Source organism: Gossypium raimondii, chromosome 4, assembly GCF_025698545.1.
Source record: "Gossypium raimondii isolate GPD5lz chromosome 4, ASM2569854v1, whole genome shotgun sequence".
Lineage (NCBI taxonomy): Eukaryota > Viridiplantae > Streptophyta > Magnoliopsida > Malvales > Malvaceae > Gossypium > Gossypium raimondii.
In genome coordinates this window covers 28,663,651-28,689,262 of record NC_068568.1, presented here as the reverse complement: position 1 = coordinate 28,689,262, position 25,612 = coordinate 28,663,651, and the positions used below count along the sequence as shown (strand labels likewise).

Genomic DNA, 25,612 nt, shown 5'->3' with positions numbered 1-25,612 from the left:
TTTCTTTCTTCTTTTTTTAACTCAAATCACGTCTCCCTTGTTGTATTTTCAGAATTGTAATTGCAACTTTTTTTAATTTCAATTTTTTTCTTTTTTTTTCAATTTTTTTACAATCCCAGGAGCTTCAAGAATGACTTTACATACTCAATTTGGCTAGCTCTGATACTAAATGATGGGAACCCGTGCTCAGAGATGATTACGAGTTGCATAAATGGCCGATCGTAAATTGAGAAGCGTCGTAATTGAAGGCTAAAAAAATAGGCTTTGAAGTTGTTTGGTTTGTAAAGGAATAGTTGGTGCTAGTTCGACTAAGTTTAGGTTAAAACAAGTTTGAAAAATAAACCGATATTAAAGGTGAATATCGACCCTACTCTTATATCAAAACTTGGTAACAAAATTTGGTTAAAAGATGATAAACCGAGACCCGCTATCAAGAGTGATAGGAACCTACGGTATAGGATGAATGCCACATTTTGTTTGAAAAGTGATAAGTTCAGAATAAGAATCGGGTTGACGCCACTAGACGGAGCTAGATAAGTCAATCAAGTCTCCAACGAACAAAGAGAGTTGAATAACTCACTAAGCTTAATATTCATAAAATGTCAAAATCAAGTAAAAGTAACCTTAAAAAAGTTTACAGGAAAGCTATTTATAAGCTGCCATAGAGCTAGCCGAATCGACATAACAATAAATGCAATTAAAGTGAAATCAATTAACTTAGTTCAGCTGAGAAATTCATTGAATGACTTAATTAGTCAGCAAACCTATTGAGATCCACGAACAGTCTTGGTGAGATGCCTACTGGTGTGCACAAACAGCCATGGAGTTGTCTTAATAGCTAAGCTGATAAATTCATCTAATTATTCAGCCCTTGCATAAAAAGCTGAAGGAATTGAATTTTTGGTGCACGAATCAGCAATGAAGGCTTCTAGCATGGAGAAATAATTGGACATGGCTTTTACATTACCCGAACAGTTGGTAACAAATGAATTTTGAAGATGAGCTGAATCAAAAAAATAGCTAATCAGCTAAGAGGTGTGAATATCAATTATTCCTCCTTGGACAGCCGAACAAGCTTATTGAATTAATGTTGATTGTGGCGTACAAACAGCCACCATAAGTGAACATCCGGCAAGGAATGGACATTTAAGTGTGAACGGTTGGAGTTGGTTGGAAAAGTAGGTGTGAACTGAATTTACTCAGTTGGTGAATCAAGTTAGGACACTCTTGACCATTGGCTTCCACGAAGATGTGCTTGGGTAAAAGAAAGCAGCAGCTCTTTGATGCATGTATGATCGGGTTCATGCTCTCTTTAATTGTTATCCACTGAATGTTTTATTGAGCAACCAATGTATCTAGCAACGTCTAGGTACAAATCCTCCCTTAGTTGCCATCCAATGTACTTGTAAATGAGCAGCTGATTCATCATTTCCCTAACCGAACAGGCACTTAAGAAAGTGCATGGATCAGCTTCAAATGCATGAACGTTCAGGTACATTGTCGTGCATTAAATGACTTCAATGAATCTAGAGGTTCAGCCGAATGTGAGTCAACCTGCAAGAACACAATAAACACTTGATTTAAACACATAAATAAATATGTAATAAGCTAATACACATTTAAGAAATCTGACTTTTTAACATGTAATAAATCTGTCCGAAAATAACATGTATGAATGTTGTCCCAATTAAACAAAAAATAAAGCTGTATGAAATTGGACAAAATTAATAAGTTTAAAACACATTTAAAATGTCCAAATTTTGACACATTTAAACTCTAATTATTGATGTTTAAATCATGACATATTTATGAAACTTAATTAACTAATTAACTAATTAACTAAGTTGCTAACTAAACCGAATTAATTCTTTTATTCCAGCAAGTGAACTTTAAGCTAAAACGAACTAAATTGAGCTTGAATTGAGCTTGGAATCGCATGGAATGCTCGAATCGAAGTCCTTGATTGTTCGATAAATCCAGCAATTAGATTAACGAACTGAAATTGGAACTTTATTTTGCACTTGGGCCTCTCGTGCTTTGGCCAATTCTGACATCACCGAGTTGTATTTTGACATGATGCGACCGAGTTCGCATCAGTTCCAATGTGTCCTTATGAACAATTTTTTGTAATGAATCTTGAATAACATGGTTAATATAGTCAATAAAATAAAAGGAATCATCTTGTTCTCTAGAGAATCGCATGGCATCATAGATTTTTAAAATAATCTCTTCATTTCCTACCCTAAGCACAAGTTTACCATCACCCACAACAATGATAGCCCTAGCAGTGGCTAAAAAAGGGCGACCTAAAATTAAAGGCACCTCAACATCCTTATCCATATCAAGCACAACAAAATCAACAGGGAATATTAATTTATCTACTTTTACAAGGACATCTTCAATAATACCTCTAGGATATTTAACAGGTCTATCAGCTAATTGAATACTCATCCTAGTGGGTTTTGGTTTCCCAAGACCAAGCTGCTTGAACATTTTATAAGGCATCAAATTAATGCTAGCACCCAAATCAGCTAATGCTTTCTCAATGTTTAAACTACCAATAAAATAGGGAATAGTAAAAATTCTTGGATCTTTTAGTTTAGTTGGTAGTTTATTTTGGAGAATAGCTAAAATTTCCTCATTGAGTTCCACAGTGGATAACTCTTCAAACTTCCTTTTATTTGTTAATAGCTCCTTCAAAAATTTTGCATATGTGGGCATCTATGAAATAGCTTTAACAAAAGGTAAGTTAATATGCAGTTGTTTGAAAAGTTCAAGAAATTTACCAAATTATGCATCCATGGCGTCTTTCTTCAACTTTGTCGGATATAGAATCGGTGGATTGTATTCTTGAAGTACCGGTGTTTGGATCACTTCAGGATTTACCCCCTCGTCATTTTCCTTATCAGATTCCTGTTGCAGCTTTTTTTCAAGTTTAGCCAACAGTTTCCCTTTCCTTAGTGTAACCGCTTTCACGTGCTCTTTCGGGTTAGGTTCGGTGTTACTAGGTAAACTACCTTCTGCCTTTCTGAAACCAATTAGCAAGCTGTCCAATTTTATTTTCGAGCTTATGAATTGACGCTTGCTGATTTTTCAAAGTTGTCTCGGTGTTTTGAAAATGAGTCTTTGACACCGAAATAAATTTTGTCAACATCTCTTCAAGGTTCAGTTTCTTCTCATGCTGATAGGGTTGTTGAAAGTCTGGAGAGGGTTGTGGTCTTTGGTTTCCTTGACCACCCCATGAGAAATTCGGGTGGTTCCTCCATCCTGTATTATAGTTATTACTATAAGCATTATTTTAAGGTCTAGAATTATTACCCATATAATTTATTTGCTCATTCTCCATGATAGGACTGAAGGGTAAATATTTTGGATTATTTATTCACCTCCATTTTCATCACATTGCATCACCGGATGTACCTGCATAGAAACATATAAACCATCAAATTTTTTTAATTTAAAAGTTATACCTGATTCGATAACATGGTGACCGCATCTAAGTTAAAAACACTGGCTGCTTTCATCGGCTTTGTCCTCATGACTTGCCACTGATAATTATTCAGTGACATCTCCTCTATAAACTCATAAGCCGCTTTAGGTGTTTTATTGTTCAGAGTACTATCGGCTGCTACATTGATTAACTGCCTAGTTGAGGGATTCAAACCGTTGTAGAAGGTTTGAATCTATAGCCATAGAGGTAACCCATGGTGCAAGCACCGTCTCAATAAGCCCTTATACCTCTCCCATGCATCACATAGGGTCTCTAAGTCAATCTGAATGAAGAGATATCATTCCTTAATTTGGTTGTCTTAGCCGGTAGGAAGTACTTCAGTAAGAATTTATCGGTCATTTGATCCCATATAGTGATAGAACCTCGTGGTAAGGAATTCAACCACTGTTTAGCTTTATTCCTCAACAAGAAAGGAAATAACCGTAGGCAAATGGCATCGCCAAAAACGCCGTTTATCTTGAAAGTATCACAAACTTCCAGAAAACTAGCCAAATGAGTATTTGGATCTTTATCTTGCAAACCCTAGACATAACAAATTGTTGTACCATTTGAATAGTGTTCGGCTTCAGTTCGAAATTATTCACAGCAATGGTGGGTCTCACAATACTCGATTCAGCCCCAGTTAGAGTGGGCTTGACGTAATCATACATAGTACAAGGAGCAGGATTCGAATTTGCTAGATTTGCAGCAACCACAGGAGTTAGCTGATTATTCTCATTATCACCCATCTCCTCAGTAATAATAATAACATCCTCTTGCTCCTCCACTATACTCTATTGACTCTTCCTTGCTTCTCTATGGTTTCTACGCCCTGTACTCTCAATTTCGCTGTCAAATAGTAATGGTCCCGATGAGTTTCTTCTAGTCATAAACTAAAGGAACCTACCAGAAGCAAATTAAAGGAAAATTAGAAAACAAAACTTAAACTAAAAACAAAAATAAAATGCAATAAAAACAAATGACTAAATTAATATAAATCAACTGTTCCTAATATTTTAGTCCCCGACAACGACACCAAAAACTTGATGATCACTAAACTAACTATAATTACGACAAAGCCAATTGCACCTATCGAGCAATAGTATAGCTATGGTGAGTAGGGAATATCGTATCTACGAGGACTAAAAGTACTAGTAATTATGGTTTTTCTATTATTTAACTAATAAATTGAAATGATTTTTTTAATCTAAAATTAACTAAACTAATTTACTAAGAACGCAGCAGAGAGTGAAATAGGAAAATAATCGAAGATAATCAATGAGATAGACAATACCCAGGAAAGAATCTACCTAGACTTCACCTATTACTCTGAATCTGAATTAAACGGTTTATTCACTTCTGTCTTAATCTGTAGAAATTCCTAAATTATGTTAATATCACTTTCAAGAGTAAGAACAAACTACTCTAGGTTGATTAATTGAAATCACATTAACTTGATCTATGGATTCTCCTATTAGATTTGACTCTAATTCAGTAGATTTATGTCATCTTATTTCTAGGATTGCATGCAACCCCCACTCAATTATGCTAGATATACTCTTAAACATGGACTTTTTCTCCACTGAAATAAGCACATTAAACATGAATTAATATCTCAAAAATATTAAAACAAAGAATAAGCATACATAATTGAGAACAAGAATCAAGTATTTATGATATATATCAAAAGTCAAATAATAAGATTCATCATAGGTTTCATCTTCCCTAAGTATCTAGGGAATTTAGTTCATAATCTGAAATGAAAACATCTCAAATACAGAAAAACCACAAGACATAAAGAAATTCAATAAAACTTCGAAAGAAGTTAAAAGGAGATCTTCAATCTTGAAGGAGATCTATTTCTGAGTTGGCTCCGATGGTGTTCTTCGAGTGATTTCTTCAATCTTCTCTGACTACCCCCTTATGTCTTCTTCTAATTGGTATTTATAGACTTTAGAATGCTCAGAAAGCCTAAAAATTGGGTTTTTTCACGTATCTGGGAAGCAGGGTGCGATATCGACACGGGTTGGCACATAAGCTTAAAGTCAGCCCGTGTGGCTCACACAAGCGTGTGGCCAGCCTGTGTGAAAATGCCCAGGACGTGTGGATCCTAAAAATAGCTCTATTTGTCTGATTTTGGCTCGTTTTTCACTCATTTTGCTCCCAAATGCTCTCCTAAGTATAGAAACAAGAATTTAAAGGATTAAGAGCAACAAATTCACTAATTTACATAATTAATCATCCAAAAACACATCAAAAATGGGATTAAAAATATGTTACTTTTATGGCTTATCACTATCTTCTAGTAGTCAACCACTCCGATGCCCAAGATAAAACATCTCTCTAATTGGACTTGATAGACGATATATTAGTCTTTCAATCGATTTGCTCATTTCTGATTATACTAAGGACATGTTTAGGTTTTTCTACTAATATAAGTTGTTTTTTCATATTACGATCCGACCACGTAATACCGCTTAGTATTAGTCTAAACATTACACAATCAATGAGCAATATTTGCTTCCATTATGCTTTGCGTGCAGAAATCATATAAGGATAGTCATGCAAAGTATATTAATGTAATCTATGAATTTGTTTTATTAACCAATCTATTCGGAAAAAATTTATAACTTTACAAATTAATATACTATACTCAGGGCACTAGATTGAACAATATACGGCCCTAAAGCCAGCAAAGTCCTTAAACAAGCTTTTGAACACCATTTCAATTTGTGTGTTCTGGTCTAGATTGGCCTTATTATTCGCTGCCTTGAAAAAGTAACCCATAAGAGTAATTATATGGTCTCTAACTAGAGTATCAAGTTTTTATTGGGCATTCATCAAACTAGTTATAGCTTACTATTGAGCCAAGGCAGCTTGGCCTTTGAGCATGTCCTCTAGTTTGTCCAATATCGCTTTGGCAAAATCACAACTTTCTAGTTGCTTATAAAGAGTATTGGTCACATTTCCAACATATAGCAATAAGCTATCTCTTCAGATTCTTTCCAATGATTTTTAGCCTCGGCTAGGTTGGCTAAAAGGCATTTTTCTTATCAAGAATTGTCTTTAGATTCTCATAACTTAGTACAATCATGAGGTTCCTTTTCCATTCAATGTAGTTACTTTCGTTCAGTTTGTTCTTAGTGAGTATGTTTACTAAAGGAGTAGGTGTCATTTCGAACTGGAAATAAAACCATCCATTCATTAATATCATTGTATTAAGCAAATATTTGAAAAACAAATTGCAAAAAAAAAAATATGTATTAAGATGATGCATGTATCTTACATTAAACCTTAAAAATATTTATAAGTCGTTGCAATGATAATTCCTACATCCACTGAATTATGTCACCTTGGGGCAATCTTAATCAACTAGTAAAGCATGAATTTCCTTCAAATTAATATGTGAACTTAATCCCTTAGGTGATCACACATAGTAATAATCATTTCACGTTTGGCCACCATTCTAACTTAAATAGAGTTTCATGGAAAGTTACTTGACTACAATAATCTTGGGTGTATAACCATCAACTCAACGTTTATCATTACATGTACCACGAATGAGTTTTCTTAGGACAATCTCAACGAGTAACATGTATAACTAGTTGTCTTCTATAAAAAAGAAAACTGCTTCGGTAAATTATAATATGTTATCATATAATATGTTATCATAAAATAGTTATCTCTTTTAAGGAAATCTCCTCAGTGAAATCCACACGACAATGCCTCCCTTAAGGTCGACAAATTGTCATGCTATCACAAGAGACCATTTCTGGATTTCACAGGTCTTGTTTAAGGACCTTCTCTCACTCAATCTTTTAACATGTAAGGCTTTTACTTTTTGTTTCAATGATTAATATGTCATGACAAGTACATGTGGCATTCTTTTGGTAACATCCCATTTTTAGTGGTGTCGAAAATGGCAATTTTAGGACCACAAATCCGATATGTGAAGTGTTGTTTTATGGTTTAGTCAATGTTTATGGAGTTACATTAGGGTCGTTTTAAGTTTTAGTAAAGTAAAAGGACTAAATTGTAAAAGATGCTAAAGTAGCTTTTATTAGTTAAATCTACTTGATTGCTAAGCAAAAACCAAATTAATGAACATGGTTAGTAATTAAACCTAAATGGTGGTTAATGGACAAGTATGCACATGCTATGTTAATTATTTAGTTAAAATTTTAAGGGTAAAATAATAATTGAATTAATAAATGAAAGAAAACAAAAATAAAATTTGTGTCATCTTCCTCAATTATTTTTGTCCTCTATCGAAACCAGCACAAAAAATTCCTTCAAACTTTAGTTAACCCTATTTCATTACATGTAAGTGTTTTTCTAACCCATTTTTAATAATTTTTACGTTTGTGAGATCGTTGCAACTAGGTCCTGCTAACCTGTACCTTCATTTTTAAAACTGTTAAGCATTTTGGATTGTACCAATGATAAGTTTTTGTTATTTTTATGTTAAGAGATGAAATTGAAGAGTTAGTTGTTGATTTTGATTAGTTTATTAATTGAATTTTTTATAGTTTTAGTAAATGGAGTTAAGTGATAAAATATTTAAAATTTCATGAAAATTGTATAATTAGTCAATAATGGTGGACTGCTCTAGTTTAGAATAACATTCGGTTAGATTGGGATATTTATGAATCTTATTAAAATTGGAATTTTTAGCTTAAGGACTAAATTATGATAAATGTAAAAGTTTAGGAAAATGTTTAATTAATGAAAATTTAGAGATCGTATGCAATAAATTGAGTGTGAAATGTATGTGAATTTAATAATTATCTTTAAATTATTATATAGATCAAAAATCGAACCAAAAAGATAATAACCAAGAAAGGGAAAAATTGTGGAGTAGTCCTTGTGTTTAAACCGAAAGTGAATCGTAGGTATGTTCATAGTATTTCAATATATAAATCTAAGTTGCTTGAAATTATTTATTTTTTCTATGTAATAGCAGATAAATATGTGAAACTTCTATAGTTATATAAAAATTTTGGAATGTGTAATTAAGTACATATGGAAATGTATAAATGATGACAGTATTTCTAGTGAATTTACATTATGGGCATAATTATAATAGAATTACAGTATGAGTATGGAAATGACAAAATGCCTCTGAATAGATGGAAAAGAAATGAAATTATGTTTATTACCCAGTTGAACATAGTAATCATGTAGAATACGATAGGCATGCCAATAGGGTTAGTATTCACACTTGTATGGGATTTGCACTTCGGTGTCTTTGTTTGCACTCTGTTGCCTCTGATTGCACATTTGTGCCTCTATTTGTACTTCGATGCCTCTGATCACACATCCGTACCTCTGTTTCAGTGCCTCTGCTTGCACATTTGTACCTCTGTCTGCACTTCAATGCCTCTATTATGCATCTATGATTCCTCTACTACGGTGTAGTTACTCGAGTATCCGAGTGGAGTTACTTAGTTCATCGGGCTAATGTTAATGAAATGTATAGTTGACTTGTGGATTTAAATGTGATACATATTCAATATATTTGAAAGTGTTAAATATTTAATGAAATATTTGTTTATATATGAGCATATTTATATAGATGATATGTTGACTAAGGAATTGATAGGTTAATTGTGACATGAATTATCATGTTTACGTTGATATGTAATCATGAACTAATGAGATTGATGAATGTGTTGTTGGATATCAGGAATTGTGTGTTATCTCTTTATTGTTTTTATATTAATTAAGGTCAGTTAAGTTTGATAATTTAAATTATGAGCTTACAAAGCTCTATTAGTTTACTTGTTTCGATTTTGGTTCTTTTATTGTTACCAAATTTGTTGATTGATCGGATGGACCGATAGAAAGCTCACACTATCCAACCATGTTGATAGTTTTGTATTTTGTTTTCAAATGTGGCATGTATATAGGTGTTTTGTTGTAAATATGAAATGTTATGCTATAATGGTCTTCCTAGTGATATCCTTAGTTTTGAATGTACATGTTTGCAGTGTTTTTGGGTGGTTGATTCCTGATGTCAAAATTTGTTGGTAATATTTTGGTATGCTTAAATTATGGGTGTGTTTATATTTGGCCAATTAGATTAATGGTTTGTGCATAAATGGAAAGTTAATGTTATGTTATTTCTTATCTAGGATAGTTGAATGATTGAGCTTTAATTGTGGTGTCTTTGAATGGCATATTGGATAAGCATGAGATGAATTAAATTTTGGCATGTAATTGATGATTTAAATGTGTTTTTGAACCTAGGAATTAATCTAGATGTGGCATGTCTTGTAGTGCAACAATTAATGGATGAGATTGTTTGATTTAGGGGTAAAAAATGGTGCACACAATCTGGGACACGGGTTGCCACATGGCCCTATGCCACACACGGTCACTACGTACGATCGTGTGTACTTATTGATTTTAGGTGCAGTATCCACATGGCCTGTGACACAAACATGTGGGCAAAAATAATTGGTTACACGGTTTGGCACACGGTCGTATGACCCTTTTTGAATACTCACACGGGCGGACACATGGGCTGGGACACAACCATGTGTCTTGACTTCGAATGTTCACACGGTCTGGATTGTGTCACACAGCTGTGTGACTCCTGTTTCTTAAATTTTCAAGTTTTCTTGAAATTTTCTGTTTGTTTCCTTTTGCCCTGGATTGTTCTTAAACTAGTTTTTGGCCCAATTTAGGGCTCATAAGTGTATATATACCATGAATTGATTTTGTTTGTTATATGTTTATAAGTTATAAGTTTAATTGTTTTCAAATGAAGTGAAATGTCCTATTTTTCTTAGTAACATTTTGTAACCTTAATTCAATAACGGAGATAGGTTAGGGGTGTTGCATTTAGTGGTGTAAGAGCTATGATTTAGTCGATTCTAAGACTAACGTGGCTTGTAATGGTTCAAGAATATACATGCCACATATACCCTATGATAGTGTGATGCTTTTCATCCGTTCTAACATTGTATTTTTTATAGATAAAAGATGTCGGTCAGATCAAATTAGACCATAGTTAATGAAGCTGAGAGTAATGTTCAAGCTTTCAACCCAGAAGCATGTCATAGTGCATCAATTCCGCAATCATTTGGTGATGAAATGAAAAGTGCATTTTTTAGTATGATGAATCAATGATTCAATGAGTTTAAACGAGCAAACCCTATGACTTCACAACCTTTACCCCCTACTGTGCCTCCGTCAGTACCTCTATGTCCTCAAAACCCTGTGTCTCCTATAGTCCCTCGCCTTTCGGTAGATAAAATTTGGAAATGTGGAGTGGAAGAATTTAGAGGTAAAGTTGATGATGATCGTTCAAAAGCTGGGTTTTGGTTAGTAAATACGAAGAGAGTTTTCTCAGAATTGATGTGTACTCTAGAAGATTGTTTAATATGTATGGTTTTGTTATTGAAAGACGAGGCATATTCATGGTGGGATAATTTAACTACAATGACATCCAGTGATCGTATTAACTAGCACATCTTTAAAACAGAATTCAGGAAGAGATATGTTAGTTAGTTGTACCTCGATTAGAAAAAGAAAGAGTTTCTTGAGTTGAAATAGGGGAATTGATCTGTAGCTGAGTGTGAACTGGAGTTTATGCAGTTAAGCAAGTATGCTCATAATATCGTATCAAATGAATAAGAGATGTCCATTAGATTTGAAGATGGCTTGAATGATGAAATTTGAGTGTTTGTTACAGCATTGAAATTACATGAATTTTTTGAACTCCCAGAATGAGCTTAAGGCCCATAAGTGTATATATACCATGAATTGATTTTTTTTGTTATATGGTTATAAATTATTTGTTTAATTATTTTGAAGTGAAGTGAAATGTCCTATTTTTCTTAGTAACATTTCGTAACATTAATTCGATAACGGAGACAGGTTAGGGGTGTTATACTTTTCCTAAAATATATGGCATGCTTATCATATATATGCATGAACATACTTTTTAGTTAATTTAAATATCATGCTATCACAAAAGGCATGGATTAAATGATTCTGACTACCCAAAGTTTCCATGATTTCATCCTAAAAAAATAAATAAATTTACATTTATTATCTTGAAGCATATTTGGGTCTTCTATGTGAAAGTCAAATATTCTGGTTTTGGATTTTCCAAAATCCAAAAGACTTGGAAAATCACCGAAGGGGTCTACCATTGAAATGTCGTCCCCATCATAGGTTACTGTTGTCGCTGCCACCAATGGCACTATCATTAACGTCGTCACTGTCGCCGGCCAAACCACTACTTGCCACCATCAATCGGCCTATTATCGGCCACCCCCGACTTTCTCCATTCGGCCCACTACTGGTCTTTTTTTATTGGCTAGGTTAATTTTGCGTCGTCTCGAACAGTTTTGGATATGTCTCGGTTATCCGAGATTCGTCGAAAAAAATTGGTTACAAAAACCCTAAGTCTTTTTCTAGTTCACATGAATTATTCAAAAAAAAAATAAAATTTATGTATAGATGATAGTCACAATCTAATTACATATCCAAAAAATTAACAAAGCCTAAATTTGCACCCAATCAATTTCTAGAAATCACAATTTTGGAAAAATTATTTATCACATATATTTATTAAAATAATAAAATATATTCATTCATATACTTAATCCTAAATTATGCATATTATCAAAGAATGACACACCTTATAAAAATAATCCAACATGAATAAGAGAGAATTTAGTATCGATTTATATTATAAATATAGCACAACCTTACTTTGATACCAATTATTGGAAAATTCGGTTAACAAAACGATTTTCAATTGCAACAGAAGTTTAAAAGTTTTGGAAATTAAGCCAGTTTATGATATTTATAACAATAAACCTTTTCTCGAAAAGTACATGTGCTTTATGTAAGACGAATTTGTATCATTCCCGGTACACTCCTTATCATATCATGGTGTGCTCACACTTGAGGAGTGTTCATACTTAAAAAAGCAGGTGGATGGCTCCTTTTGAGAAGAATAGGTGGTCGTACCCAAAGAAGTTGATGACAGATGGCCCATCAAGACATTACTTTATATGGAGTCAACGGGGAAATTATCGATGCCTTGGATGCTGACACATGTCTCAATAGTGTAGGGAATTAACATATCTCAATTTAAGTAAACAACAACTTGATTATTAATTCAATCAAACACATAATTTTTATAATTAAATTTTGTTCTTCTCAGTTTAATTAGTATCATTTTCTTTCCATTGAGAATATTTTTTATATAAGTTCAATTACAAAATAATTTAAAATTGGGTAAATAGCTCGCAAGTCACCCTAAAATAGTGTCATTCTTATTTAAGTGATGGTAATTTTTTTTGTCAATTTAGTCCCTTTAATTAAGATAATTATTTGGATTGCTCACTTCTGTTAAAAATTTCATTAATCTACTAATGGATTGCTGACATGGCATTTTTGTTTTTGTTTTTTACTTTTGACTAAAGCCAGGGAGCTCTCTATAATTAGTCTAATACATTATTTTTTAGTTTATTTGCAACATGAAGATTTCAATGGTGGCATAATCAACATTTAAATCCTGTTTAAGAAGAAGGAATCAAATGATAGCAACAATGAACCATGATCATGACCCTACTTACCAGCATGACACTAGCGACCACCCTACGACCACCAACTACCACAACTAGGCTAAAGTTTTTGATGAAGCTAATGTTATTAATGCATCATTTGTTAACAAAAAAAATGAAAATCATTCATATCACACAACCAATTAAGCTTCATTTTTTTTATATTTTGTTGTCCAAATATACATATTTTCCACCATAACCTTATATCATAGAATTATTCGATAAAAGGGTACTAGAATGAATAATAAAGCAGTCACCAACCATTAAAATAGTTTAGGAATTATAGAAAATTGACCAAGAAAACTACACTAAATATTATTTTTTACTTAAAAGAAAAAAATGAACTTTCTAAACTCAAATTTTCTCTTTAAAATATAAGTGTAAAGTAATTTTTTTTCTTTTTTCCTTTTCCTTTTAAAATTTAATTTTGATGTTAGGATTTTTATTTTCTATTTGTTCTTAAGAAGCATGGAACATGGAAAAGGTAAAATAATAACCTTGATTGAACCTAGTTTTAGCTAACTCACTTTTATGATAAGACTAAAACAAGTTTAGAACACAAGATCAGAGTTTCATTTTTCTCTTAGTTTTTCAGCAACAAAACAGGGAACAAAAAAAAAAAGGAAACCTCAATACTGGAAACAAATCATGAATAAATTTCAGACATTTCTACATTAGAAAGGGTGGTTAGTGATGTCATGCTAGCAAGTGGGCTCATAAAAAAGGGTGGGATCACATTAGAAGGTTAGGAACTCTTTATACGACCAAGTCTCTAGCTAACCGTTTAGTGTTGAAACAACGTCTATTTACGTTTTGCATGAATGAATGTGAGCTTATTAGAGATCACATTGGTCAATTTATTACTCTACTATTGTGCTCTTTACCCTCTTTATACAAGTCTTTCAAGTAGATCTTGATTTATAGTAGAGACAAACTCGCATTTAAAGATGTGAAGGGTCCTTTATTGAGTAAAGAAAAACTCAACAATGAGTTTGGTTCGGATAGTAAGGCAGATAGGTAAACTTCCATTTTGGTAGCATCAAAGAAGCGAGACAAAAGGTTTCACTATTGTAAGAAGTTAGGTCACGTCAAAGTAGATTATTATAAAATGTGAAATAAAAGGGTTGTTGAGAGTAACAAGGAAGATGTAGCTGGTGTTAATTTGGTCTACAAAAGCGGTGATGATTTCTTATTAGTGTCAACGAGTGATAGCTCCGAGCTTACGTCTGAGTCAATCCTAGATTCGGGATGTTCTTTCTATATGTGTCCCAATAGAGAATGGTTCTCCATATACAATTCAGTTGAAGATGGAGTTGTGTGCATGAGAAACGATTCATCCAGTAAGGTAATCGATATTGGACTATTAAAATTAAGATGTACGAAAGGATGATTAGGACACTCTTAGATGTTAGGTTTGTACCTGATTTACGAAAGAATCTCATCTCCTTGAGTATTTTAGACTCGAAAGGTTGCAGAATCAACATTGAGTCGAGCAACATTAAGGTGTCTCATGGGGCTCTCGTTTTGTTAAAAGGTAAAAGGACCAACAACCTTTATATTTTGGAAGGTTCAACACTGACCGGTGAAATCGAACGTCTCTCGTCCATTACAGAGTCGAAGTCAACTAGTTTGGAGCGGAGGCAACTTAGTCATAGGAGGGAAAAATGTATGACCATTTTGTTGAAGAGATGTTCTCTTTCAGATACAGGTTTTGAAAAGTTAAGGCGTTGTGTTCGTGAAAATCAAACCCGAGTTAGTTTTGATTTGGCAGTGCACAAGTCAAAGGCTAGAGGTCTTCTTGCTTTTAAGCACAAATTCGACTCAGTTAATTCCCTACATTGTTCAAGATAGGCCGATGACGAGTTTTGGCAAAGATGGTGTTGTGGAAATACGAGTCAAGGTGGAGATTTGTTGAGTATGCCTCATATTTCAGTCAAATTGGAGAGATAATCTCCCAGTTAAACTCTATTTATTTGTTTCAGTCGAACTTTAATTAGTCTAGATTAGTTTATTATTTGACCTACGAATTTAGCCTATAACGAGGCTCTTTTACAACCTTAGAAAAGACATCCATTAAAAAATTAAAACTCATAACACTTTTGGTGAATTTTGTGTTTACGTTTAGAGGGTTCTTTATTTTTGAGTTTCGCGGTTTAGTTTTTATCTCTATCTTTTGTAGTCTTCGTTCTTTTGCCATTATAGTAAAATTATCTTTATTCGTGATTTTTTATCTTCTTTGGAGAGATTTTTCCACGTTAAATTTGTGTGTTCAAATTCTCAATTTCTTCTGCTATTTTTACTTATTCGTTGCTTAATCAGGTCTATCCCCAACACATATGTTACAAATAAAAAAAAAAAGTGGTTTTGACTAATATAGAGAGGTCTCTAACTTTTGTCAAAGTTAAAAAAATATTAAGTTAACAACTCGATGGATTAACGAAATTTTTAACATCTATGACTAATTCAAATAATTATATTAATTAAAGTGACTAAATTGAAAAGAAATTAAAGTTGCCAAAATAGGAACAACGGTAATTTAAGATGACTTGCAGTATAATTTACCCTTTAAAATTAGAAAAAATGATTAAAAAATATAGGAATTGAAACACTTTATTTATCTAGGATATATCGAGAAGAATAAAAAATAGAATAGAAAAAAAAAGGTAGAGTTAATATAATTTTTTAAAAATAAAAAGGGGGGCATCAATTAACAGATCAGAGTCGTTGCTGTTAGAGAGGAGAAGAGAGGGACCCACCAATCTCATCCAAAAAGTATAAACGATAAAACTACCCACTCCCATCATTTGGTTTCTCCCCTCATTTCCACCCTGGCCTTCCCCTCCCGATTCCTCCACCGTTTACCTTCTCAACCGGTCACCACCTTCCCACGTGCTCCCCACGTGCATCACCCCTTCTTCCCCTTTCTGTGGTGCAACAAATAAAAGTTAGAGAGAGAAACAAATTACTGAATAATATTAAAAAAATTAGTAGTAATTATTATAAATATTTGGGTTTTGCATTTATTTTTCCATATATTCTCCTCTCTTTTATTTCTCTCTCAAAGCAAAATCTGACTTTTTTTTTCTCTTGTCTTTGCCTTGTAAAGATTGATTATATCTTGCTTAGCTTTGGTTTGGTTTCCTTGAGTGTTTTGTTTTTTTATTTTCTCGAGAGAGAAAGAAAGGGAAAATCTTATCTTGCATCGATGAGGATCAGGAAAAGACAGGCTCCGCTACCTTTCTCTTCCATTTCACCAGTACCTCTTTCATCAGATCCCAACTTTAACCGCCCTCCGGTAGCGGTGGTGCAACTCCCGCTACGGCAGCAACAACCACCCACTCCTTGCTGCTTTGATCCTCACTACCCTTCTCAATCTGATCATCCGATCGGCCAAGCACTACCAACCCAACCCCGTGATGGAACAACACATGGAGAACAACTCACGAAGAACAAACAAGACTACTTGGTTAGTTAGTTCAATGATTCAATCCTTACAAACAACTAAATAGTACATCTTATTTTCTTTCTTTCATTTTTATCATAGTTTTAACTTTGTTTCTGAGACTGCACTAGTGTTCAACGTAACAAAAAGAAATAAAGCATCTCTTGTTTGAATTCTCTTTTTACTTTGATTAATTTGCACCCATGAAAGTTGCATCAGGTAAAATTACAAACTTGCTAAGTGGGATCTTTTTTATTTCTTTTTGTAGGTTTTGAAGCCTGGAGGAGAAGAAGAAGAGGAGAAGATTAATGACACCAGGTAAGAACTGAAGGGCTAAAAAAGTTTAAATTAAAAACAAAAACCAAATTTCTTCTGTTATTTCATAAAATCTTGTAGTAAAACGGTGAAAAAAAGAAGAAGGGTCTTGATCTTAACTTTTTAACCAACACCAGCACTAAAATGAAAGAATTCTACTAAAATGAAAATAATACTGTAACTGGAAATACTGTTTTTAGGTGTTTTTATTTCAGCTTTGGCTAGCAACCATACCTTCCTATCTAATCTAATCTTTTTTTCTTTTTTCTTTTATCTTCAATTTTGGTTAACTAATATATATGTCCATGCGGTGCACGTTAGCATCGGATGCTGGTCCCCGTCTCAACTCTCAACCAATGTTATTTACATCTTGCTCCATGTTTTGCACTAATTTCATTCATTTTTTTCCATTTTTTTTCTTTAATAAAAATTTATGTTTGTGGTTGTGGATCTTCTGGGTTGGGTTGGTTTGCTAGGGAGAAAAATGTTTTGGGTGCAAAACTAGGAACTGGGTCTCCTCCACAGTCGAGTTCTTCCCATCATCAAGGTAAGAATCTTCTGCATATGTTAATCAAAACGGAAGAATGAAACCACTAGTGTTTGATCGATGTAGTATTTGAAGGTGGTTGCACTTTGTTGTTGTTGTTGTTTTGATTGCACTTAAACTAAAAGCTGTTGGGAGATGGGGTGAGGGAGAAAAAGAATTTCCATTGAAGAAGAGAAGAGGGAGCGTTGAAACAACAGGGGACGATGATGATACGATAATGGCGAAAGATACAAATAATAAGCGGCCGATGAAGAGCAGTACCAGCAAGATGAAGACTAAGCTGAACAAGAAACTTGTGCTGCAGCAGCAGCAAAGCAATGGTGAAGAACAAGAGAGCAAAGACATTGCTTGCACTAGTGTTTATAATAATAACAATTCTAGTGGTGCAAAAAAGAGAGGTCGAGGTGGTGCACTCATGGAAGGGTCGCGGTGCAGTCGAGTTAATGGAAGGGGATGGAGATGTTGCCAACAAACACTCGTTGGTTACTCTCTTTGCGAGCATCATTTGGGCAAAGGTAGGTTGAGGAGCATGACTAGTGTTCGAAGCCGATCTTTAGCATCAAAGGAGGAGGGACAGCCTAATAATGGTGATAATCAAGGTCTGATGTTGTCCAATCTTTCTTCTTCGTCCCAACAATTAGCAAAGCGTGAATTGCATGGTGAAAGTGGTGGGAATGATGCAGAAGGAGAGGATCAGAAGCCATTGATGATGACAAAGAAGAGAGCGAAGCTTGGAATGGTTAAAGCTCGATCCATAAGTAGTTTGCTGGGCCAAAACGACAATGCAATTGCAGTAGCAGATGATAATAACTAGCTGAGCCTGAGAGTGTATGAAAATAAATAAATAAAAGGTTTGAGGTTACAGTTATTATTATTATTATTATTATTATTATTATTATTATTATTATTATTATATACCTGGTGCAACTGTTCCCAACTTCGTTTTTATTTGAGATTCTTAATGGACTGGTGCTTGATCAAATGTTTTTAATCTTTTCCTTTTCTTTTTTAAATCTTCTGTTCAGGCATGATGATGGGCTTAATGTTAAATAAATAGAATGGAGCCTTCTTTTTTCCCGTTGATTGTAGGATGTGGATTTCCTGGTCTAAAAGTACTTTAACAAATGATATTATTATATAAACACATAAATATAGTTACTGTGCATCTTTTGACCAATAAAAGTGCATGAGAATGCAGTCACGGTCATGGCTGCGCAACACAAGGTTTGATCGAAGGAAGAGCTATTGAATCTGAAAGCATGTTCAGTTAGAATTATTGACTTCTGCTTATAACATGGAAATTGAACCTTATTCTTTATTTTAAATATTTTTTTCCTTTTTGGATAATTATGTGTGCCTTGAATAAGAATTAGAAATAGAGGTAAAATATATGGTATAACTATCATCACGTTATTGCATGGGTAAAAATTGTGTTCCTTATATATTTATATTGTGGTGGGATGGTGTGATAGGTTTGAATCCTTGTATGAGTTTTAATCATCACTTCATATAAGTGAAGACTTGTTTCTTATTTTGATCCAAAAGATTTCAGCTATAGTAAATTATATGTATACTATTATTTAAAAGATAACTAAATTGAGAGTACTCATCAAATAAGTTTCAACTCAATTAAGAAATTATTGAAAATTCATTTCTTTTAAAAATAACAAAAATTATTATAAGAGTAATTATATATTTTTATAATATAGTAGTATCTATGTTATTTTATATTTATCTAAAATTTTAAAAATATGCATAATAAAATTTAAACCTAAAATGCAATGTTTAATATTTTACCATTTCAAATAACATCTTGCTATGTTAATTTTGTAAAATATATTTCTTACTCACATATTAATTATATAATTCTAATCCAAAATATTTTTCTCTTTAACACAAATATTTATCAAGCAATAGAGTTGAAGCTTAGTTAATTTGGTTCATACATCTAAAATTAAAACATAGCATATCGTGGATATCAAATTTGAGTCCCAACTCCCAACATTTGTAATTCCACCTATTCCTAAGATAAAATTTTCTTTGTTATTTTTGTATGAGAATTATGACTTATTATAATAATATTTATAATTAATTTAATTATTTTTATATGAAAAATTATCTATTTTTGTTATCTATTATAAAATTATATGTTTTATAATTAAGTAGAATTTACACATTATTATTCATAATTAGTATTTTAAGTTTCTTAATGAATTGTTAATGAATCTTATATATCATAAAAATCAATTAAATTGTCATCCTTTTCATGTATCATTACTATATATATAATTATTGTTTAAAATTTTGATCATTTATTTGAACATATAATATTTTAATCTTAAGAAGATAGCATTTTGCATTTTGAAATAAAGATAGAATTATTTTAATATGAAGCGATGCATAAGTTTATAATTTATATAAATTATTTTGTTTTATCAAATATTGTTAATATTAGTTATATTTTTAATATTTACTGTTACATTTCTTATTTAGAACATATATTATAATTAGTTTTTTATCTACGTGACGCTGGGACGGACTTAGTGTATAAATTAAATTTTAAGAGCTATAAAAATTTGTCAAAATTTGAATCTAATACTAAGTTATTTAATAAGTAAATTCTAATAAGTTGATTTGTGTAAATGGTAATATTGATTATAATTATAAAACAATCAATGTACGAGCTTATTGTATTTAAATTAAAAGATACATTTAATTAATTCTATTTTATAATATAAATTTTTACAGATGCTATCATTTAAGTGCGTATACTAAGATTTAATTAAATTTAAATTTAAATTATTTTTAATAAAAATAGTGAAGAAATTATGACTTCAAGTGTGAGCAGAGAAGTGTTCTATAATCAATGTGGGATTGGAATTAACGTTTTAAGGGACTAAAATTTACTCTTAATGGAAATAGTAAAGAAGTGAGCCATGAGAGTATTTTCTAGTTAATGTGGCATCAAAATTAACTTTTAATGAAAACAGTGAAGAAATTAGTACTTATTTATAGGATAAGTGTGAGTATGAGAGTGTTCTCTAGTACATGTGGGATTAAAATTAAATTTTTAAGGGTTTAAAATTATTTTTATGAAAATATTGAATAAGTGAGCTATGAAAGTATTCTCTAGTTAATGCGAGATCAAAATTATTTTTATTAAAAATAGTGAAAAGTGAGCTATTCGAGTATTCTCTATTCAATGTGGGATTAAAATTAATTTTTTAGTGAAAATAATGAAGAAATTGACAGTTATTTTTACAAGAAGTGTGAGTACGAGAGTGTTCTCTAACCAATGTAGGATTAAGATTAACTTTTAAGGAGTTAAAATTAATTTTAATGAAAACAGTGAAGAAGTGAGCTCGAGAGTACTTTCTAGTCAATGTGGGATTAAAATTAACTTTTGTAATAAAAATAGTGAAAAGATGAACTATTAGAGTATCCTCTCGTCAATGTGCTTATTTATAAGGTAAATGTATGACATGAGAGTGTTCTCTTGTTAATGTGATATTAAAATTAACTTTTAATGAAAATAGTAAAAAAACTTAACACTTATTTATTGGGTAAGTGTGAGCATGGGAGTGTTTTTTAGTCAACGAGGATAAAATTAACTAAGTGAACTATGAGAGTATTCTCTAGTTAATGTGTGATTAAAATTAACCTTTTAATGAAAATAGTGAATAATTGAGCTATGAGAGTATTCTCTGGTCAATGTAGGATTAAAATTAACTTTTAATAAAACTAATGAAGAAATTGACACTTATTTATAAGGTAAATGTGAGATATAAGAGTGCTCTTTAGTCAATCTAGGATTGAAATGAACTTTTAAATAAAAATAATGAAGAAATTGACATTTATTTATAAGATAAGTGTGGCATGAGAATGTTCTCTAGCCATTAAGAGATAAAATTAACTATTTAAGAGATTAAAATATTTTTAATGAAAATAATGAAGAAGTGAGTTATGAGAGTATTCTCTAGTCTAAACTTTTTAATGAAAATAGTGAAGAAGTTAGCTATGAGATATTCTCTAATTAATGTGGGATTAATTAACTTTTTAATGAATATAGTGAAGGAATTGACATTTATTTATAGAGTAAGTGTGAGCATAAGAGTGTTCTCTAGCTAATTAATTAATTTCCAATGAAAATAGTGAAGAGGTGTGAGCTATGAGAGTATTCTCTAGTTAATGTACTTATTTATAAGGTATATGTGAGATATGGGAGTATTCTCTAGTTAATGTGAGATTAAAATTATACCTTTAATGAAAATAGTGGCAAAATCTAAAAAATGTACATAATAAAATTTAAACCTAAAATGCAATGTTTAATACCTTTACCATTTTAATCAAAATCTCGTTTGATTGTTATGTTAATTTTTAAAATATATTTATTATATAAATTTTCACTTACATCCTAAATATATCTAATCTAAAATATTTTTTCTTTAACACAATATTTAAATAGCAATAGACATAAGCTTAATCCATTTGGTTTTTACATTTAAATTTAAAAGATAGCATCTTGTAGATATTAGTTTGAATCCTAATATTTGTAATTCCATCTATTCCTAAGATAAAGTTTTCCTTGTTAAAAAATTGTATATTTTAATATGAGAATTATGACTTATCATAATTATATTCATAATTATATCCTAATATTTATAATTAACTTAATGATTTTTATAAAAATCGTCTATCTTTTTATTTACTATGAAATTATATATTTTATATTTAAGAAAAATTTACATTTTGATTGCTTAATAAATTGTTAATGAATTTTAAATATCATAAAATCAATTAAATTGTTATTTTTATAAATATTTAATAATTAATCTAATTAAAATTGAATCGATGATGAAATTAATCAAACTAATCGGATCAAGAACTGATTATCTAACAAGTTTGATGACCGATTTGGTTACATAATAAAAGGCAGATGCTATCCACATGTAAATTAATAACTCTAACCATAAAAGCGTGGGATCTTTTCGACTACAATTATATATAAGCAAGCACAAACATTTCCTTGTTTTTCATTTATTTTTCGTTTATTTGAGATCATGTAAAGTTTAACATAAATAAAAAATTAATTATTCATTTTAGGTATAAAACTTTCAGGCTATTAAATATATATTAGTATAGGCAATATTTTAAATTGATATGGTAGAGATATTATATCGTTGAAAAACTTGCAAACATGATAAATAAAAATATCATGATAAATTCAACAGTTAAATTATTAAAATATTAATCGTATAAAATATTATGGAATAGCATAAAACTACTTAAGTTTTGCAATGGTATAAGTGAATCCCTTACTCTCGATAAATTTATATTCAATACAAAATTTGTGTATATATTTATATATTTTATAAAATTATATATATAATAGTGATTAGAGTTTTGGTCAAACATCCAAATAATATGGGTTCAAAAGAAAAAATTATTATTTACATTTACATTTTTAATATGTTTAGTAGGGATCTTATTTTTCAGCTCATCTTATTACATGTACCTGATATATTTTAAATACTCAAATGATTTGTTTTGATAAGTCATTCAAAATTTTTCATTCCTTGAAAAAAAATTAAACATTTAATTTATTAAATTTGCTTGATAATGATAATAAAATTTCATTTAATTCAAATTTTTTAAAGAAGGTGTTGAATATAATAACTAAGTAGATAATTACTCGTAACACCCTATATCCGATCCGATCATTGGATCCCGGGTACCAAGCGTTACAAATAACTAGAGTAACTTAACAAAATTTCTAACCTGATTAAAACGAGATAACAACAAAGTAAAAATTTAGCTATTTATAATCAACACCTAAGCTAGCCGAATGGTCACTTACATTCCTTAAAAATTAAGCAAATGAATCACTTAATTGAACTAGCTAGATTCGGCTGAACATGGAGCTCCAATAGTCACCTTCTAGATGGAACAATGGACTTGGAAGAACTTGGATGATGCATGGATTGCTAGGTTCGGCCAATGGGAATAAATTAGCTCATTTATGTTGCAACTTTTGGCTAAAAAGTGACCAGCAATTAAGAGGGTAATGAGCAGCCAATTAAAATGTGAAAACTCAACAATGAAGAGTCATGGAGTGTGAACACATGGAGCCGAATAGCCAAGATGCATCCAACAAATGTGAATGGATTAATGGGCAGCTTTGGAGTTGGAAACATTAGCTCTCTTGGCCGAATAGTCACCTAGGAATGTTAAATTCAGCTCACCAATTTGATGCATGTATCGCTAGGTGCAATGTACCTATCATGCGTGCACCTTACTAAATGGATCTCCACATTCGGCTAACCTTGCTAAATGAACCCCCACATTCGGCCAACCTACATAAATAGGATGAACTAATATTATGTGATATTTAGTTGAACAAAATTAAGAATAAAACCTTGACACATTAATTTGGTCAACAATGACACTAAAATCAGTTCATTAAATTCGACAGCCTTAATTCAAAATTAAATCATGTAATAAAACTTGACATATTAAAAACATGCATAAAACATATTAATAAGCTGTAATAAACTAATTTAGTTGACTCAAATAAATATTTCAACTACTATATTAATGTCTAGTTGATATTGAGCTGAATTGTAAGTGTTTGAGCTGAAATTGAGCTGATTCGAGCTCATTGAGCTGGAATGGAAGTTAATTCAGCTCGTATTAGAGTGCACGGAGTGCTCATCGAGTTGGTCCAAGCTTCTTCAATGTGCCCAACCAAAATCTCGCCCCAAACTTTGTCTACTAAGGCCGAAACAGCCTCCTTGAATCGTTTGGCTCATGATCGGGTGATAGGACCTTGAGGCATCTCCAAAGGCTCCTTGCTTGAGCTAGGTAGGACTTGAGACGTGGCCGTATCACTTACAGGCTTAGACAATATGAACTTATACATAAATTGATACTAATCAATCTTATTCAATTTCAAGATTAACGTTAGATTCCAAAATTTAAACTTTTATTATATTCATTATCATATAAGCACTAAATTGTTACAAACATTTTACCTAATTAGGCATAATAACTATTTACAAATTATAACTGAATACTTTACTATAGGTGCACTAAAATAACCCCCGAGGTATGGCCTCTAGGGGTGCCCCATTATATGCATGATATAGTTATGACGCCATTTGTAACACTCGATTTTGGTGGGTTCTGAAATTGGTGGGTAAACCAAGTAGTACGTTGAGTGGCATAGTTGATGTGATTTTAGTCACATTATGTGTTTCAAATCGAAGGACTCAAAATTGGCCTAAGCGAGAGGGGCCCAAAGCATCAAACGAGTGTTTTGTTTGATATTTTCATGTTTGTTGTCTTAATATGTCATGTGTCAAGATTATTATTAATTTTGTTTTGTCTACAGATTGTATTATGTATGTGTTCGTATGTCTTTACTTCTAAGATGCTAAGTTAGTTTTCATGCATGTGTTATTTATACCATGTTTGAGTTTTTTTTTTTTTAAATATTGCATATGTGCGTGTGTCATAGTATGTTATATGATTTAGGTGTGAGAGTCAAGTAAAGTGTCTAGTTTGGTGTTTTTATAGTCTTAGCTGAATTTTGAGTGATGGAATTGGGCTCAAGTGATTCATATTTATATTGGTTGTAGGTGACCAATTGGTGTCCCAAATAAAAAGAGCTTCTAGAATGTTCAAGATTCAACCATCAATGGAGATGCATTGTACCCGATCACATGGATGCTCAAATTCATTTCATATGCATTCCTTAAAGGTGAAGAATTCCAACATTTAATGAAGATGCATTGACGGTGGAGGAAGGAATTTCTAGAAGCATTTTTCCATCCATGCACCACAATCTCAATTAAAGCATCATTTAAGAACATGTGTGTCCCATGTAAGGAGAATTCAACCATAGAGGTTTAAGGGAATTAAATGGCTAAACAATTTATGGAATAAGGAGTTTCGTTTAAGGCTATGAATGCATGAACTCACCAAGTAAAAGAACATCACTATCCGGCCAAAACATGCACCATCCTTAAGCATGCATCGAATTTTAATGCTATGTGTGTGAACATGTTAAATACAAGTGTGAACAAGTTTAGGACTAGTATGAACACATTAGATGTCAAATTTCATTAGCCATTTAGGATTCTATAAATAGCTTGAGTCTTGTCATTTGTAAGGTTGAAGACCATTTTAATACAAAACTTATTTGTGAGATTTTCTCTCTAAGGTTCTTAACC

General features: G+C 31.8%; 1 protein-coding gene and 1 non-coding gene across 2 annotated transcripts; both read left to right on the top strand.

Annotated features, from left to right (window-relative positions):
- The first annotated feature begins 3,699 nt into the window (after nucleotides 1-3,699).
- LOC128040838 (small nucleolar RNA R71) lies at nucleotides 3,700-3,802 on the top strand. The gene has a single exon (XR_008195644.1). It is a non-coding gene; the product is annotated as a small nucleolar RNA R71 (small nucleolar RNA).
- Nucleotides 3,803-16,101: 12,299 nt separating this feature from the next.
- LOC105780368 (uncharacterized) lies at nucleotides 16,102-18,363 on the top strand. The gene is made up of 4 exons (XM_012604655.2): nucleotides 16,102-16,543; nucleotides 16,788-16,837; nucleotides 17,311-17,381; nucleotides 17,507-18,363. Exons 1-4 carry the CDS (start codon nucleotides 16,283-16,285, stop codon nucleotides 18,193-18,195), a joined length of 1,071 nt encoding a protein of 356 aa, XP_012460109.1. The 5' UTR covers nucleotides 16,102-16,282; the 3' UTR covers nucleotides 18,196-18,363.
- The last annotated feature ends 7,249 nt before the right edge of the window (nucleotides 18,364-25,612 follow it).